Consider the following 18,960-nt stretch of genomic DNA (forward strand, 5'->3'; position numbering starts at 1 on the left):
TCTTCTAGTCGGACTAGTGCGCCTGCGCCGGCTCCTCTGTCAGCCATTGGCGATGGCCAGTGTGCGTAGGGAGGGGTGGCGGGGCGGGGGGGTGCCTCCGGCGTCCTGCCTGATGCGCCTGCGCAGGCTGGAAAGCGGCTGCAAGAGCTTCAAGCTGTGTCTTTCCGGGTCCAGCGCCTGCTGCGAGCAACTCGCTGTTCTAGGGGCGAAGCCGAGAACTACTTCTCGTGGAGCTGAGGTTCAGCGGTGTATGTGTGGGACACTCACAATAAACATCATAAATAAGTGAATTCTATAAGAGGCTGCGTAGCAAAATGGAGTCTGCAGCCAGATTTATTGGGTTTCAATCCCAGATTTGCCACTTACTAGCTGTGTTACGCCGAGCAAATTGCTTCATCCTTCTGTGCTTCACTTTCCTCCTCAGTTAAATGAGGATCATCATAGTGTCTACTTCAGAGTTGGTGTGAGAGTTGAATGAGGTCAGTGCCTGGTATTCGGTACGTGCTTTATAGGTGTTAAATAAAAAATACGTAGAAAGCTAGTGGGTGAGGTGTTTGATTCTCACCGAACACCATGTTGTGTGCGGGGTTACGGTTGAGGAAAGACAAACTGTTCACTTTTGTGACATGTCCCTCAAATAAGGTGAAGAAATCAATCCAGCAGGTCATGACCAACATTTTCAACAAAATACAATGGAAAAAAAAAAAAAAATCAGTGCATTGTGTCCAGAAAGCGAAGTATTGTTTTGGGAACCTCCCCCCATTTGTCTACTGGGTGTGGCAGATTGTATTTTCCAAAAAGTGGCTACAGAAATAGTTCCAATTTTGCCACTCCCTATCAAGAGGCAGACTCCAGTTCTTCTCTTGAACTTGAGCAGGATTTGTGCAACAAACAGAGTGTGGCAGAAGGGATGCCGTGTGAATTCCAAATCTAGGTCAGAAACTAGAATACATCTTTTGCCTGGTGCTAGCTCTCTCTCTCCCTCTCTCTCAATTCCAGGATACTCTCTGTGAGCCCAGCTGCCATGTTGTGAGGAAGCCCAAGCCACGTGAAGAGTCTCCCAGATAAGGTCCCAGCCGAAACCAGCATCAACCACCAGAGAAGTAAGTGAGAGAACATTGAGATGATTCCAGCCCCCAGGCTTTGAGCCATCCCAGCTGACACCAAGAGGAGCAGAGAGAGAACTGTTCCCAGCAAGCCCGGCCCCAACTGCAGGTTTGTGAGCAACATCCATGCCTTTGTTTAAAGCCAGTAAACTTGGGGGTAATTTGTGATGCAGCCATAGCACCTGGATCACTGGGTCACATGTGAAATTTGTATCTTGCTATGGGTTGTGTAAAAAATCATTGAAAGCCACAGCTCTAGTGGCAAGTCCTCACGGTAAGCCAAGAAACAAATGAGCAGAATCATTTTAGCCAGGAACACCTGCTATAGGGAATAAAACAGGGTCATAGGACAGAGTCACCAGAGTTGGGGCAGGGGAGGGAAGCGGCTTTAGGTTAGGTGGTCAGGGATGGACTCCCTGAGAAGGGGACATATGAACTGGGACCTGAGTGATGAAAAGGAAACAAAAAGGAAACAAAGCACCAGGCAGAGGAAAGAGTAATTTCAAAGGTGTTAAGCAGGGGAGAGCTATGGAGTGGATTGGCTCCAGATCTTCCGGAATCAAGAGAACTTGCCGGCAAGACTGTATTCCATCCTTCTCTGAGGAAGAGAAAGGATGCTTCTGGGTGTTTGGCCCAAACACCTGTTGGGTGGTGGGTGGTGGTGGTGGTACTAGTGACCAAGGTGGGTAGGGGAGCAGGCTTGGAGGTGGACGGCTGCGTGAAATGGAAAGCTTGGGGAAGTTCCCAATGCCTGGAGGCTGACCACGTGGAGCTATCAAGAGGGTAGTTGCAGGACTTCCCTGGCGGCCCAGTGGTTAAGACTCCGTGCTTCCACTTCATGGGACGTGGGTTCGATCCCTGGTCAGGGAACTAAGATCTCGCATGCTCCATGGTGTGGCCAAAAAAAAAAAAAAAAAAGAAAAGGTAGTTGCTTGGCTATGAGTCTGCAGAGACATTTGAGCTGCAGATAGGAATCCGGGCATCGTCAGGATGCAGCCAATATCAGATGACAGCTCTCTTGGGGGAGAGTATGGAGAGGACAAGGTCTGAGGACTAAGTTCTGAGACCCACCAATTGCAGATGTTGGAGAAGAGAGAAGTCGGCCAGATAGAGAAGGCACAGCCAGGGAGAGAGGAGAGAAACTACAACAGAGGCGTCAAGATTTCCACTGACCATCCAGAATCTGACAGGTCCCCAGCCCCAAGCCTGGAGCCACCTTCCTCCTTAGAGCTTACTTTCATGAGATAATTTTTGCCAAGACCCCAGGGACTGCGCATGTTGTAATATTTTTACAGCAGTCATGGAGCTGGGGACACCCTTAAGACAAATATATTTATTTAGTCTTCCCCGGGTCACAGATTCCTTTGAAATCTAATGAAAGCAACGAGACAGGCTCTTCTTTGAAAAACATACCCAACAGGCACACATTTTTGGATTTCAGGACCCCAGAAGGCCATCCCCAGATTTTCAGGTTAAGAAACTCCACAGCCTTTGTCTCATAGGGTGGCTAGCCGATGTATAAGTGATGACACCTTAGTTGTTTCCTGCAGAAATGTCGGTGTCCGGGCATGGAGCTGGGTCCCCAGAGTCAGCGCTTATGGCATTGCTCACCCTCCTGTTAGCTGAGCATCTGATGCTCAGATTGCTCTGTCACCATCAGCTATGTGACCTTTGGTGGCAGGGGCTGGCCTTCTCTGTGCCTAAAGGCGGGCACAGTGCTGAGTGAAATGAAGAAGAGATAAGACCATGGGTTCAGTTTCTGGCTCTGCAGTTCACCTATGACCGTGGCAAGTTCTTAACCTTTCTAAGTCATGGGCTAATGATAGCTCTCTTATCAGCTGGGAAAGGTTTTTCAAGAGTTAAGCCCTTCCAGGTTGCACAACCAGAGCCTGAAAAATATAAATGCTCCCGTCAAAAAGGCCACTCACCTCACTTCCAAAAAATAAAGAAAGAACCACTCACAGCCACTAGGATGGCTACTATTTTAAAAAAAAAAAATCAGAAAATAACAATTTTTGGTGAGGACATGGAAAAACTGGTTGGTGGGAATGTAAGTTGGTGCAACTGCTATGGAAAAAACTCTGGCTATTCCTCAAAATACTGAAAATAGAACTACTGTATGACCCAGCAATTGTACTTCTAGGTATATACCCCCCAGATTGAAAGCTGGGACTTGAAGATGTTTGTATAACCAGCATGATTGACAATAGCCAAAAGGTGGAAGCAACCAAGTGTCCACTGATGGATGAATGGATCAACAAAATATGGTGCATGCAAACAATGGAATAGTATTCAGTCTTTAAGTGAGGAAATTCTGCCACATGCTACAACGTGGAGGAATCTTGAGTGTATTATGCTAAGTGAAATAAGCCAGCCATAAAAAGACAAATACTGCACGATTCCACTTATATGAGGTCCCTAGAGTAGTTGAATTCAGAGACAGAAAATAGAATGGCAGTTGCCAGCGGCTGGGTGTGGGAGTGATGAAGTCAGTGTTTATGGGGACAGAGTTTCACTTTGGGAAGATGAAAAGAGTTCTGGAGATGGATGGTGGAGATCGTTGCACAGCAATGTGAATGTACTTAATGGCGCTGAACTGCACGGTTAAAAATAGTTTAGATGGTAAATGTTTTGCTATATATATTTTGCCACAAAAATAAACAGACATATATATATTTTTTCAGACATATATATATTTATAAATTTATTCATTTATTTATTTATTTTGGCTGTGTTGGGTCTTCATTTCTGTGCTAGGGCTTTCTCTAGTTGTGGCAAGTGGGGGCCACTCTTCATCATGGTGTGCGGGCCTCTCACTATCATGGCCTCTCTTGTTGCGGAGCACAGGCTCCAGACGTGCAGGCTCAGTAGTTGTGGCTCACGGGCCTAGTTGCTCCGTGGCATGTGGGATCTTCCCGGACCAGGGCTCGAACCCGTGTCCCCTGCATTGGCAGGCAGATTCTCAACCACTGTGCCACCAGGGAAGCCCCAGACATATATTTTTTTCATGCACAATTTCTATTTTTTTTTGTAATATCTTTTTTTTTTTAATTTATTAATTTAATTTTGGCTGTGTTTGGTCTTCGTTGCTGCGTGCAGGCTTTCTCTAGTTGTGGCGAGCGGGGGCTACTCTTCGTTGTGGTGTGCGGGCTTCTCATTGCGGTGGCTTCTCTTGTTGCGGAGCACGGGCTCTAGGCATGAGGGCTTCAGTAGTTGTGGCATGCGGGCTCAGTAGTTGTGGCCCACGGGCTTAGTTGCTCCATGGCATGTGGGATCTTCCCGGACCAGGGCTCGAACCCGAGTCCCCTGCCTTGGCAGGCGGATTCTTAACCACTGCGCCACCAGGGAAGTCCCTGTAATATCTTTATTGGAGTATAATTACTTTACAATGTTGTATTAGTTTCTGCTGTACAACAAAGTGAATCAGCTATATGTATACATATATCCTCATATCCCCTCCCTCTTGAGCCTCCCTCCCACCCTCCCGATCCCACCCCTCTAGGTCATCACAAAGCATTGAGCTGATCTCCCTGTGCTATGCAGCTGCTTCCCACTAGCTATCTATTTTACATTTGGTAGTGTATGTATGTCAATGCTACTCTCTCACTTCTTCCCAGCTTCCCCTTCCCCCACTGTGTCCTCAAGTCTGTTCCCTACATCGGCGTCTTTATTCCTCCCCTGCCACTAGGTTCATCAGTACCAGTTTTTTAGATTCCATATATGTGTGTTAGCATAGGATATTTGTTTTCCTCTTTCTTTCTTACTTCGGTCTGTATGACGGACTCTAGGTCCATCCACCTCATTACAAATAACTCAGTTTCTTTCCTTTTTACAGACATGTATTTTTAAAAAGCAAAGCAAGACACTGGGTTTGGAGGGTGGGGAATGGGGTCTTAAGCATGAGCTGAGCAAGGTAACAAAGATGATGAAATGGTCCTGGGTGATTGCTTGTGAGAAACAAGTTTTTTAAAATTTAATTTTATTTATTTATTTTTTGGCCACGCCACGTGGCTTGTGGGATCTTAGTTCCCCGACCAGGGATGGAACCCGGGCCATGGCAGTGAAAGCACCGAGTCCTAACCACTGGACCACCAGGGAGCTTCCGAACAATTTTTTTCTTTTTAATTTCCGAAAGGCCCCTTCTTGGCTCCCAAACCCTTCTGGAAAACTGACAAGATCAGTGGACCTTCCACTGAGAAATACACAACTTGGCATAAAATTTCTGGGACTTCCTATAACCTCTGAAAACCACCCGTTATCTCCTGGTTGAACAGTCCAGAGGAAAAACAGAGGAAGTGAGAATCAGGAGAGCAGTCATCATCATCAGTCATCCTTGGGGGAGAGAGAGGAGTGGCCCAGGGACCGGGGTTGGGGGCTGAGGATGCCCCGCTTCCTGTCCTGGAGCTGGTGACTCATGGATGTTCACTTTTCAAGAAGCCATGGAGCTGTACACTTTTGTACACGACTTGTACACAAATGGTGTATGTTACCTCAATAAAAAATAAAAGAGCAAAACAAAGTATTTTAATATCCAACCTATAAGAAAAAGGTTTGGCAGGAGATTCTCCAAAGTATTGAGAATGGCACGCATGTCTACCAAGTAGGACCATGGCACCCTCCGCTATGCCAGATGTTTTTGTACTGCTTAAACTTTGTGTTTTACAATCACTATAAATTCGTCATGAGGAAAAAACAATCAAATCAGTAAACGTTTTTTTCTGCCCACTAGTGGGTTGGTTTTTTTTTTTTATAAATTTATTTATTTATTTATTTTTGGCTGCGTTGGGTCTTGCTGCGCGCGGGCTCTCTCTAGTTGCGGCGAGCTGGGGCTACTCTTCGTTGAGGTGCGTGGGCTTCTCATTGCGGTGGCTTCTCTTGTTGTGGAGCACGGGCTCTAGGTGCGCGGGCTTCAGTAGTTGTGGCTCGCGGGCTCTTAGAGCGCAGGCTCAGTAGTTGTGGCACACGGGCTTAGTAGCTCTGTGGCATGTGGGATCTTCCCGGACCAGGGCTCGAACCCATGTCCCCTGCATTGGCAGGCGGATTCTTAACCTCTGCACCACCAGGGGAGTCCCACCCACAGTGGGTTTGATTAGAACTTTCTGCCGCAGTCGCAGTGTTCTATATCTCTGCAGCCCAATAGGGTACCCACCAACCACATGCAGCTACTGACCATGAATTAATTAGTTGATTTACATCTAAATGGAAATTGCCACAGGTGGCTGATGGCTAGTGGCTATAGTATTGGATATTGGACAGTGCCAGTGTAGGGCAGAGCATAAGGGCGTTTATTGTAATATTCTTGTCACCTTTCTGTAGCTTGGAACATTGTTCAGATAAGTCCGTTTTAAAAAAGAGATCTATTTTAAAACCTCAAGAGGAGTAGAGTAAGACAAAGACCAGACACAGATGCTTTGGCATAATCATAAGGTAGCTTTATTAAATTCCTTTACTTTCTAAAAAATGATTACAAAAAGGAATACTTCATTTAAGTGTAATACTGTCTTTATGGACGTACCGTGGTTGGAAAGTGAAGTTAAAGGTCATGAATACACGTGAGAAGAGAGTGGGGATCAGAGGCAGGACCCCCTGTAGCCTACCATGCCAAGTCCAGTGGGTAAGCTGGGGAGAAGGGAACACAGGGATAACTATGGACTTATAGGGGGTGTCAATGAACTGCTTGTAAAAGCTTAAAATAAACGCACCCACCGGCTCCAGGGCCAGACACGCAGGCACATAACTCTTGTACCGCTTCTCAAAGCTGCCCAAAGCTGTGGCCTTCTGTCAGCGGTCATCCCCAGTCAGCTTGGGTTTTGTTTCCTTGCCATTTACACACACACACACACACACACACACACACACACACACACACACACACACACACACACACACACACACACACACACACACACACACACACACACACACACACACACACACACGTCTCTCTCCTTTGACCATTCAAGCTCTCTTGTCTTAGGTACCATCCCTTCCATCAAAATCAAAGCAAGCCAGACTCCATCAGGCCAGGAAACCTACTTTTCTAGGAGAGAAGCCAGCACTTGGCTTTACTGAATGAACGTGTAAGTGCCGAGGGCTTGCTCTGTCCCGCTGGGGTTTTGGCTTCCTCCCCAGCAGCTAAGCTGAGAACTGAACAAGAGAGGGCAGGACACCTAAGGACTAGGGATCTTACTCCCTGGTCACAAGGCACTTTTCGAGGCTCGGAACCTGTCCTCCTTCCCCCCTCCTTTTTTTGGTCACAAAAGGAAGGAACAGGAAAGAAAACTTTGTTGAGATTCTGGGGACAAAATAGGCCATGCAGGAAACTACGTGTGTCGGGACAGCCCCGTTTCCAGCAGGCTCCGTTCCAGGCAGCTCTGGAAAGCCTGTACGTTGTTAAAAAAAAAAAAAAAAAAAACCAGCTGGCCCTTGTTTGGTTTTCGGCAAAGCCCTGTCTCTTTAAGTTTGCACTGGGAGCCCTTGGGGGCAGCCAACTTTTAATCGAGCACACATGGAGTTTTTGGAACTGGTCCTATGCTTTGCCAACAATCTCATGCCCTGTTTTCTTTCCTTTGAGGAGAGAACTTCTGGAGTCTGGGGAGAAAAAGGATGGCCCCGTTACTGGCGTTCTAAGCCTAGGGATGCAGGGACCACTCTGGGGACCAGATTCATTTCCTGCGTCTCCACATCTAAAGGATTTTCTAGGAAAATGAGTATTTGCCAGGGCCCCCATGTGGGGAGGGGACGGATTTCTGGGTAATCTCTCGATATGAACTACTTGCACACCTCGGCTGCTGGGTCCTGAGCCCCCCACCTGAATGGGGGCGTGGGAGACGCTGGCAGTGGCAACATGAAGGCAGAAGAAACGACTAAACTTCCTGCCCCGGGTGACAAAGACAGGGTCTGCTTTGTGAAGAGACCAGAAGAAAATTCCACCAAGAAAGCCGTCTGGGGAGGGAGAAGTGGACAAAATGCTATTATATACCAAACAATTAAATGTAGGGGAGCGAGCGGGGGGCGCATTAGGCCACTCCAGACATGCTCCGTGCGTAATCACATTGAGGATTAAAATGAAAATATGCGATTCCAGTGACTTTCAAATTTAACCCCCTTCCCCAAACATGATTCAGAAATACAATATTTTTCTCTCTCACCCTCCTCCATCCTTAATTGCCAGTTGATTGTTCTCAGCGTTCTTCGCAAACCCACGCCCCAGCATCAGCCACTGGCGCCAATTTATATAAGAATTTAGCTTCGGTCTGCACTGCGGCTGCTTTGAACCGGGGTACTGGGAAAAACCTGCTTTCGGCTGAAGTCTCAGCGCTGTTGGGGGCTCCCTGGGGAAGCAGAAGAAAACCCCACTTGCATTTGAGACTTGGGCCTTGGTGGGTAGAGTGGGGGCCGGCCAGGGAGGGGATGAGGGACCAGGGATGGTTCGCTCTGGGGCTGCCTGGCCCCCGGGAGAGGCGCCTCGGGCCCCTCTCACGGCTACTCTTCTGCAGAGGATGACGCAGGACTCTCTTCATCTGACATCGGGGCAAACTGAAACGAGAGGCAGAATTCCTTTTGTTTGGCATCCTTTCCTGTGCTATGAGGCGCCGACTTTGTTGGCTGGCCCCGCGCCTGCAGTGAGTGAACAAGAGGCCTTGGTTTCTTGGCCTCAAGGAGGTGACGTTGGGGAGATGTTTCGGAGCAGCACACAAATGAATGCAGTGGAGGGTTTTTCCTGAGGGATAAGGGGTGGAAGGCAATGAAAGTGGAGAGCGGGCGGTTGGGGAGGGTGATGTCTGAGCTGAAGGATGTTAGGGGTCCGGCCAAGGGGCAGGGCGTTCCAGGCAGAGGAAACAGCAAGTGCAAAAGCCCTGAGGCAGAAGCAGCGATCAGGCCAGTGTGGCTGGAGCAGAGTGAGCGAGGGGGAGAGGAAAGAGAGTGGGGGGAGGTGAGGGGTGTTGAGCCAGGGCTTGGTGGGCTCTGGAGATGACTTTTGCTTTTTTCTCTAAGTGGGGTGGGAGCCACAGAGGGCTGTGAGCAGAGGAGGGGTGTACCCCGACTCAGGTGCTCACAGTGGCCTCTGGCCGCTGTGGGGAGAACAGGGTGGAGGGGACAGTGAGGGTGGGAGCCAGGGAAGCAGAGCGGAGGCAGCCGCAATGGTCCAGGGGGACAATGATGGAGGAGTGGGATTCATCCCTCAGGAGCCCTGGGAAGCAGGACCCCGTATCAGACAGCAGGACACCACCCAGCCCCATCACCCCCCCATTTTCCAGTTGAGGACATGGAGGCCCACAGCTGATCCCAAGGGGATCCCCTGAGCACCACGACTGAGGCTCAGGGGTCCTAACACCCTACGGAGTGAAGACGGAAAGACTCGGAGCCTCAGGAAGAAGCTGGAAGCCAGTCAGGAGCCAAATGGCTTAGGTCTCAGCAACCTTTTCTCTCCTAGACCATTCGGGGAATCGCTGTGGTTGACGCCCACCACGCCACCCTTGAACCTGGCCCCAGACGTGCCTGGGGAGGCCGGGGCAGGTACAAGGTAGGGGTGAGGAGGAGGGGGCAGAGCGGCTCCTGCCCGTGGTCTGGATTCAGACCCCGAGGTCTCTCCGCCCCTTCCTGTCTGTGAGACTTTGGGCCAGGAATGTAACCATTCAAAGCGTCAGCTTCCCCACCTGAAAAATGGTAATAGTAACAGTACTTTATGCAACTGAATTGGGTTATTGTGGAAGGTTCCAGAAATCATGCTTGGGAGGCACGCCAAAGTCCTCTGTGTGGTAATTAAGAGCATGATTTGGAACTAGACAGATCCGGGTTCGAATACCGTGATGCCAGCCATAACCAAGCAGTCTCAGCTCTCGTGCCTTATTTCCTCACGGGGGCACCATGAAGGTTCAACAAGCAGCTGACCGTGCAGCCCTTGGGATGGTCCCCGTACACCATCCCTCCCCAGAGCCCCGCACCCCCTGCCCTGCTCCGGCCGAGACTCACCGAGCACTTGATGTTCATGCGAGAGTACAGCATGGATGCAATTTCACTGTGTCCTGCATCCAAGGCCACCATCAAAGCCGTGCTCCCGTCCTGCAAAGCATCAGTTGCTATGCTGACACCCTGCGCCATGTTCCCGCCCTCCCCGGACTGCGCCTGGGTGGGGACTCACGCGGTCGGTGATAGAGATGTCGCAGCTGGGCACAGCCAGCAGCAGCGCCGTGATCTCCTTGTGGCCGTGCTCACAGGCACACATGAGGGCCGTGGAGCCGTCATCATCTTGGACGTTGACGTCCGCCTCGCAGGCAAGCAGGGCTTTGACCACGTCCACCCGCCCGTGGCTGACCGCCAGCATCAGGGCTGTCTGCCCCGCCTGGGTAGGGCAAGGAACAGCTTATGGAACATTCAGGCCCCAGAGCGTGACACCCCTGCTCCGGAACCATCCATGGTTCCTGAGTACTCTGACGCTAACAGCAGCTCCACTCACGGGCCTCCTTCTGTATCTCAAATAATCCTTCCTACCACTGGGCCTTTGCACTTGCTGATCCGTCTTCCTCCTGCTGGCTCCTCCCTCAGGTCTCAGCTTAAATGTCTCCTCCTCGGGGAGATGCTCTGTGCCTCCCCACCCCTATGCCCACTTAAATCAGATTCCTAACTCACAGGTGCAAACGTAAGTAAAATGTGTTGAGCTAAGAGTTGTACACTTTTCTGTCTGCCAGTTAAACTTCACTGTAAAAAAAAAATCAACGTCCATCAGTGGATGAACGGATAAAGAAATTTATATATCCATACTACAGAACATGATTCATCCTTAAAAAGAAATGAAGGCCTGAAGCATACTGCAACGTGGGTGAACCTTGAAAATCTTATGCTTCATGATAGGAGCCAGACACAAAAGGACACAATACTACATGATTCCATTTATATAAAATATCCAGAACAGGCAAATCCATAGAGACAGAGAGCAGACTGTGGGTGGCCAGGGGCTGGGGAAGTGGGGATGGGAGTGACAGCTGTGGGTGCCGGGTCTCCTGTCAGGGTGTAAAGATGTTCTGGAGGTAGACAGAGATGGGCGTTGCACAGCATTATGGGTCGACTTGTTCACTTTAAAAGGGTTAATCTTATGTGCATTTCACCTCAATTTTTAAAAAAGTAAACCACCTGGGCATACATCTGGAAGGACGAAAACTCGAATTCAAAAAGATACATGCACCTGACTGCTCATAGCAGCACTTTTACAATAGGCAAGACTTGGAAGCAACCTAAGTGTCCATCGACAGATGAATGGATAAAGATGTGGTACATATATACACAATGGAGTATTACTCAGCCATAAAGAAGAATGAAGTAATGCCATTTGCAGTAACATGGATGGACCTAGAGATTACCATACTAAGCGAAGTAAGTCAGAGAAAGACAAATATGATCATATGATACGACTTTTATGTGGAATCTAAAAAAATGACACAAGTGGACTTATTTATAAAACAGAAACAGACTCACAGACATAGAAAACAAATTTATGGTTACCAAAGGGGAAAGGTGGGGGGAGGCATAAATTAGGAGCTTGGGATTAACAGATACACACTACTATATGTAAAACAGATAAACAACAAGGTCCTACTGTATAGCACAGGGAACTATATTCAATACCTGGTAATAACCTATAATGGAAAAGAATCTGAAAAAGAACGTATATATAAAGCTGAATCACTTTGCTATACACCAGAAACTAACACAACGCTGTAAATCAACTATACTTCAATTAAAAAAAAAAAGTAAACCACCAAGAAAAAAATTTTAATTAAAAAAAAAATCAGTAAAACAGCAAGGAGGGTCTGCCTGTTTTGCACCACGGCAGCACCTCCCCCTTTTCCTTCGCTGCAGTAAGGCTGCTGCTAATCTCTCCCCTCCTCGCTGTCCCCACGGGGTCCTGGCTGCCCTGCTCTTCTGACCAGACACCCATCCATGCCCCAGTCACCTCCACAGTCTCCCAGCTTCTGCTCCCCAACATACAGCCGAAGGGAGATTCCAAACCAGAAGGCAGCCCTCGCTCCTGCCCTGGTGGCTTCCCGCAGCCCTGAGTCCAAACCCCCGCTAAGCCTCCAATGCTCGGGCTCCTGGAGCTCCTGGCTGGCTAGTGAGCTTTGGGAGGGTGGGGACCGTGCCTGCTTGTCCAACATTTAAGTCCCCAGCGTCCGGATGCTGGTCAATGAATTACCAAGCAGGATGTGGGATGGTGTCGGCTTAAGAAAAGCTGAGGACCCCCATGTCTTCCCACACCCCCATTTCCACCATGAGGTCCTGTATCAGAGGCACCCTGGCAGGCAGGTCATTAAGAATGGGGCCCTCGGGGGCTTCCCTGGTGGCGCAGTGGTTGAGAATCTGCCTGCCAATGCAGGGGACACGGGTTCGAGCCCTGGTCTGGGAAGATCCCACATGCCGCGGAGCAACTGGGCCCGTGAGCCACAACTACTGAGCCTGCGCGTCTGGAGCCTGTGCTCTGCAACAAGAGAGGCTGCGATAGTGAGAGGCCCACGCACCGCGATGAAGAGTGGCCCCCGCTCGCCGCAACTAGAGAAAGCCCTCGCACAGAAACGAAGACCCAACACAGCCAAAAATAAATAAATTAAAAAAAAAAAAAAAGAATGGGGTTTTCGGGACTTCCCTGGAGGTCCAGTGGTTAAGACTCCGTGCTTCCACTGCAGGGGGCGCAGGTTAGATCCCTGGTTGGGGAACTAAGATCCCGCATGCCATGTGACACGGCCAAAAAAAAAAAAAAAAAAATGGGGAGCTAGACCCCCAGGTTCAAGTCCCCCCTCCTCTAGTTTGACCTTGAGGAAATGAATACGTCTCTGAGCCTTGGTTTCTTTGCCTGTGGAGTGGGGATTCTCCCCTTGGGCTTGGGTATGGCCAGGACTTAATAAATGGGAACAGTTATCCTGGTCTGCAGCGCCGAGGGCCCGTACCTGGCTGGCTTTGGCATTGACATCGCCGAGCCGGAAGAGCTGCAGGACAGTCTCGATGTCATGCTGGGTCTTCAGGGTGGCCAGGGCGGTGAGCATGATGGGGCTGTAGCCGGCGCGGTTCTGCTTATCCACCTGGCAGACACCTGAGGGGAGGGGACCAGAAGGACATCAGGCCTCACACACCCCTGATGCTGGCCAGGTCTGCCTTAAGGCTGGGGGAGGGTCCCCGAGGACCGGGCCATGTCTCCGCCATCAGACTGGAAGCCTTGTTCACGACCATAATGGGCACTGGGTATCATGCCTCTTCCAGCAGTCTAGGCCTGGCCTCATTACTCCTTTTTCTTGGACTGAGAACCCCATTCTGGCCTAGGGTCTCCATCTCTATTATGGGAGGGGCTCCTAAAGGTGTAGACTGTGCCTCGTCCATCAGACTGGGGCCCCCTGGATCCTGGCAGCCACATTTAGGGCTGAAAGTAGGAGCTGTGTCTCCCCCATTGATCTGGAAGAGACCCTAGTCAGTCTCCTTCATGAGACTGTGGGCTCTGCCTCCCACATCAGACTGACTAGGGGGCTATGTCTTCCCCATTACACTAGGGGAAAGCAAATCTCTTCCCCATTACACTAGGGGAAAGCAAATCTCTTCATGTCGAATTGAGGACCACATCTTCTCTCCAAGCCCCAGGCCAGAGGCCACATACATGTCCTTCCCTCAGACTAGGGTTCCAGAGGTGTCGCCTTCATTATACAGGGGTCATGGGGGGGGCGGGGGAAGGGCCACATGTTTTCCGTAAGACCATGTCTGCCTTTTCCAGTACACCGGGGCCACAGCTGGGGCCTGTATCCCCCTCACCTCAGACTGGGAGCGCAGCGTCTCCCCCATCAGACCGGGAGGGCGGCGTCTCCCCCATCAGACGGGGAGGGCGGCGTCTCCCCCATCAGACGGGGAGGGCGGCGTCTCCCCCATCAGACGGGGAGGGCGGCGTCTCCCCCATCAGACGGGGAGGGCGGCGTCTCCCCCATCAGACCGGGAGGGCGGCGTCTCCCCCATCAGACCGGGAGGGCGGCGTCTCCCCCATCAGACGGGGAGGGCGGCGTCTCCCCCATCAGACCGGGAGGGCGGCGTCTCCCCCCATCAGACGGGGAGGGCGGCGTCTGCCCCATCAGACTGGGAGGGCGGCGTCTCCCCCACAGACCAGGAGGGCAGTGTCTCCGCTGGCCCTGCCCCGCTGGGCTCACCGCTGTCAAGCAGCTGCCGCACCACGGGGAAGTTGGCGTGGGACACGGAGTAGTGCAGCGCAGTGTTGCCGTTGCTGTCGGCGATGTTGACCACGTAGTCCAGCAGCCGCGCCGACATGGCCCGGAAGGTGACCAGGTGGCGCCGCACGAGCTCCGGGTGGGCATCGCTGCGGCAGGCCAGGCGCAGCCACTCCTGCAGCACCGTGGTGTAGGCCACTTTCTGGATGCAGATTGGGAAGGAGAGGGGTGTGAGGGCCACGGAAGCCCACCCCATCCCAGACGAAGCCCCCCCAAGGGGAGTGCAGACACCCCCACCCCGAACCCGAGCCTTGAGAGGAAGCATGGGCGCCCCACCCCAGGGAGCTCCCCTGGAGGAAAATGTAGTGTCCCCTGCCCTGGACAAGAACCCTAAAGGGAAGTGTAGACACTGCAGTACCAGGCACGCCCCCAGGAGAAGGTGTGAGCATCTCCACCCTGGACGTGACCTTCAAAGGCAAGTGTAGACACCCATCAAGGGAAATATGGCAGCCCCTTCCCTCAAGCCCCTGAAGGAACAGGAACCAAGGTTGGGTTTGCCGGCGGGCAATCATCCTTGGCCCCTCCCTGGAGCCTCTCCAAAGACCAAGACTCAAGCCTCGGAGCCCCCCCCCCCCAAGCTCCCAGCTAGGATCCTGGGGTCCCCATGATCCAAAGCACAAGGAGAAGCCAGGGTGAGGGTGGAAGGGACAAAGCCCCCCCGCCCCTTCAGGCCCAGGGCCCCACCGTACCAGCTCCCGCTCGGTGAGGGCACTGGGGTTCTCCAGGTACTTCTCCAGGGCCAGGCAGGCTGAGATGAGGTCGGGGCTGAGCTCCATCCTGCCGGGGGCAGACAAACGGGGAGTTGATCTTGGGCGCACCCACCTCAGCCTCCTGGGTGCCCCCCACTCCCCACATCCAGCTGGGGTGCTCGGAGAGCCCCTCAACACTCTCCACCAAGGCACTCACCCAGTCCTGCCAGGGCTCACCTGAGCGGTAGAACCTCAGACCCCCTTCCCCGGGGACATAATTTTACACGGCACCCCAAGGGGCAGACATGGGGAGCACACAGACCCCAAGAGAAAGTGGACACGTGGGCCAAAATTTATTCCAAGTGGCCAGTGGCAGATGGAAAATCTTTCTCTGAGGACAGACTTTTTTTTTTTATCGGGGAAAAAAAAAGAGACATACACAGGATGGACAGGTGTGGCAAATATCCCAAAGAAGGTGGGTGGCTTAAGGACAGACTTGGTCTGCCCCTTAAACCCAAACCTGAACAGCCCAAATTGCCCCCATCGGGCCCTTTATCAAAGCCTCCGGACCTTCAGATGCCCAGAAGGAGAAAGTGCTTGTTCACTAATTCAGACTAAGGTGGGCATGACTGATGGGAGGTTCCCTCAGAGGGTTTGAATGGTGGGATCTGAGGCAGAGGTCACCCCAGGCCCTGCCTAAATCCCTCCCACACAGAAAACTGACCGGATCTCCTCTTCCGCACTTGATCCCGACGCCCCCTCAGCTGTGGGTGCCTGCTGAGACTCCCGGGACAGCTGGCACTCCTCCCGGCTGGTCTTGGCCTTTGCCGTCTCCTTGGGCCTGAGCTGGGGGGCTTCAACCACACTCGGAACCCTCTCCTCCGGCTCTGGGGCCTCGTTCTCTGTACTCTCGTTGTCCGAGAAGTTCTCTGCTGTGCTGGAATCCTCAGACGAGGACTCATACCTGGGGGAGATGCTGCAGGTGGTGGGGGAGGGGCACTTGACCTCTCTGGGCCTCAGTTTCCCCATCTGTTAAATGGGGGTAATGGCAGTATCTAGCTCACAGGGCTCCAGGGATGCAGCTTATAGCACCTGGCACACAGTAAGTGATCAGTAAACACTGGCTGTGATTGTGATCATGCTTGGGGGGGCCAGGGAGGGACGTTGCTTTTCCCTTCCACCCTTTGGTACCCCTTACACTTTGCTCCTTACACAGGTGTTATACTGATTCAGACCCTTGCCCCACTGTAAATAGGACCCTCATGCTTCTTGCTACCTCCAAACACATCTAAACTTCTGGGCCTGGCATTCAAGGCCCCCAACTGGCCCGGTTCCCCACCCCTGAGCCTTTATCCAGGCTGTGCCCTCCACCAGGAGACCCCCACCCCTCCGACTCTGCACCTCGCAAGCTTCTGCTTGTCCTGCAGCACATGTGTTCCCCTCCATCAGTTATTTCCCTGGGCCCCCCACTGCCTGAGCATACCCCATCATTGCTCCAATCATGTTGTGTTGGGATCGCCTATTAGGGCCCAAGATCGCAGTGGACCAGGAGCTCCATCAGGGCAGGGAGCCGAGTCCGGCACCTCCCGGGGGGTAGTGTGGTGCAGTGGTTGCAGCACAGGCTCTGGAGCCAGCCCACGGGGCCTCGTTGTGCCTCCGTTTCCTCATCTGTCTACCGTGCTTTGGTTAAATGAATGAACCAAAAAGTGAGGGGCTCAGACCAGGTTCGCTCACCTGCCATTGACCCCCACGAACTGGAGGCTCCTCTGGTGGCTCTCAGGGTCTGCGGGCTCCTCTTTCCGCTTCATGATGGACGGCACACCTGCCTGGGGCCCTCCTGGTGGGGGAGCGTGGTGTCGTGAGGGTCTCCCAAAGCCAGACCCCATGCCGGGCCTCTGGCACCTGACCCTCTCAGTGGCCACCCCCATTTACCTGCACGCCCGGCCTCCTCTGACTCCGACTCCTGCGGGGCTGCTTGTCTGGTGGGCTCCCTGTTGGTGGCGTCGTGGGCAGGCACCAGGCCTGTGTTCTTCTCTGGCTGCGCCGGGGAGTCCCCCTCAGACTCCGGGGGTGACAAGGATGACTCTGCAGGAGCCTGTGGGGGACCTGAAGGGGCAGGAAAAGAGGCGCCTACTGTGGGTAACAATAGCAAAACAAGACCAGTAACAATAGCTACCTCCTTGGGGGGGGGGGTCACATACCCCAGGCCGGGTGCTCCAAGGGCTAATTCTTGCATTATTTCATCAAATCTTCCCAGCCCATGCGGAAGTTGGATTATTACCGATGAGGAAATTGGGGCGCAGAGATTGCCTGAGGTCACCCAGCAAACAAGTGGCAGAATCCATTCCAACCCTGGTTTGTTGCCTGCCTCGCAGCGGGTCAGGGTCAGGGAAGACTACGTGACCCCATAATCCTGGCTTGTGACCCCCTCCGACTTCATACTGAGTGTTGTCTGGAAACTATAGCCAAGCATAGTGGTCATGGTCGGGACTCATATCTCCCACAGAAGAGCTGTGTGACCTCAGGCAAGTCACTTAACCTCTCTGTGCCTCGGACAAACACCATTTCCTACATCATGGCGTTGTGCAGACTAAAGACAGTAACGTGAGGGAGAGAGCTTAGAACAACACCTGCACATCAAGAGCACTTGAAGAGCATTTGTTAATTCAAGAGAATTGTAAACTATATTTTGATAAGATTTAATATTATACTTTAACAGCAGTAGGGTTGTGCTGTAGACAACATTTTGTATTTCACTTCCTTCTTCGTTACTTAACGTAAAGCAGGGGACTTCCCTGGTGGCGCAGTGGTTAAGAATCCACCTGCCAATGCAGGGGACATGGGTTCGAGCCCTGGTCCGGGAAGATCCCCCATGCCACGGAGCAGCTAAGCCCGCGAGCCACAACTACTGAAGCCCGTGCGCCTATAACCCACGCTCCACAACAAGAGAAGCCACCGCAATGAGAAGCCCGCGCACCGCAACGAAGACCCAACGTAGCCAAAAAATAAATAAGTAAGTAAATTAAAAAAAAGAAATTAAGCAGGTGTTCCTTTTAATAATCACGAAAAAGAAACAATAAGGGCTATTAGAAAATGAAAACTAAAACCCCACCCAGGTGGAGTTTCAGTTTGGGCCAATGAAAAAGTTCTGGGAATGGAGGGCGGGGACAGTTGCACAACGATGTGAATATGCTAAATGCCACTGAGCTGGACACTCAAACATGGCTAAAATGGTATCTTTTATGTTATGTGTATTTTATCATCATTAGAAAAAACCCTGCCCAGTTTGGTCTGAGAACAAAGGTGACATTATAGGACCTGGGTCCCGAGGGTGCCCACTGCACAAATGGGAGTGGCCTTGGCAGACAGCTCCAGCCCCAGATCACCAGCCTGGAGCTAGAAACAAAAGTCCAGTTGCCACTTGGAGTGGCTGCCCGGGTCTTGGAACCCACTCAGGTTCCCCCCCACAACCCCTGCCCCGGCCAGGCCACGTGTGGCTTCTGTGTCACCACTTCCCCAGGATGTCCCCTTCCTGCCAACTGGCCAGGGGCTCTGCAGACCAATTCATTTTAATTCCCTTTAACGGTTAACTTTTTTTGACATCCACAGTAACTACTTCCTCAAGTCCATGGGCGACACTCAACTTGAGCTAAGAACGGGGAGTAAACACTCAGCAGAAGTAAAGCACATCGAACGGATAAGACATTGGCCATAAATGCTTCTGACAGCGCCCCAGCCCAGTCAGGCCAGGCGGATTCCTGAGCGGGGAGCTCCAACTCCCATGCGGAACCAAGAGCAAACACCGGGTTTTTACGTGAATCTCCAGATTTTTTTTTTAAACCTTGTCAATAAATTCACATCAAGCAAACAAACAAAAGCACTATGTGAGTGGAATGTATCAGGAGGCAG

At 51.8% G+C, this 18,960-nt stretch overlaps 1 protein-coding gene and 1 long non-coding RNA gene across 8 annotated transcripts in view; one reads left to right on the forward strand and one right to left on the reverse strand.

The window, feature by feature from the left end:
• On the forward strand, nucleotides 1–18,928 carry LOC309657463. 6 transcript variants are annotated; one of them, XR_014261812.1, is made up of 4 exons: nucleotides 1–479; nucleotides 1,000–1,215; nucleotides 17,835–18,064; nucleotides 18,661–18,928. It is a non-coding gene; the product is annotated as an uncharacterized lncRNA (long non-coding RNA). The 6 variants fall into 6 exon arrangements; XR_014261813.1 differs by having other exon boundaries at nucleotides 17,838–18,064; XR_014261814.1 differs by lacking the exon at nucleotides 17,835–18,064.
• KANK2 (KN motif and ankyrin repeat domains 2) overlaps nucleotides 6,517–18,960 on the reverse strand; it is a 24,484-nt gene continuing 12,040 nt past the window's right edge. The window contains exons 5-13 of one of the 2 annotated variants that reach the window (XM_082454912.1): nucleotides 16,984–17,157; nucleotides 16,786–16,888; nucleotides 15,776–16,015; nucleotides 15,052–15,139; nucleotides 14,285–14,504; nucleotides 13,049–13,191; nucleotides 10,252–10,452; nucleotides 10,083–10,172; nucleotides 6,517–8,645 (exon numbers count right to left, since the gene is read on the reverse strand). In XM_082454912.1, coding sequence (XP_082311038.1) covers nucleotides 8,592–8,645; nucleotides 10,083–10,172; nucleotides 10,252–10,452; nucleotides 13,049–13,191; nucleotides 14,285–14,504; nucleotides 15,052–15,139; nucleotides 15,776–16,015; nucleotides 16,786–16,888; nucleotides 16,984–17,157 — 1,313 coding nt within the window. In that variant the 3' untranslated portion in view covers nucleotides 6,517–8,591. Of the gene's footprint in view, nucleotides 8,646–10,082; nucleotides 10,173–10,251; nucleotides 10,453–13,048; nucleotides 13,192–14,284; nucleotides 14,505–15,051; nucleotides 15,140–15,775; nucleotides 16,028–16,785; nucleotides 16,889–16,983; nucleotides 17,158–18,960 lie in introns of both variants that reach the window. The other variant, XM_082454911.1, reaches the window with a different exon arrangement.

This window comes from Balaenoptera physalus (genome assembly GCF_965194825.1).
Source record: "Balaenoptera physalus genome assembly, chromosome: 3".
Lineage (NCBI taxonomy): Eukaryota > Metazoa > Chordata > Mammalia > Artiodactyla > Balaenopteridae > Balaenoptera > Balaenoptera physalus.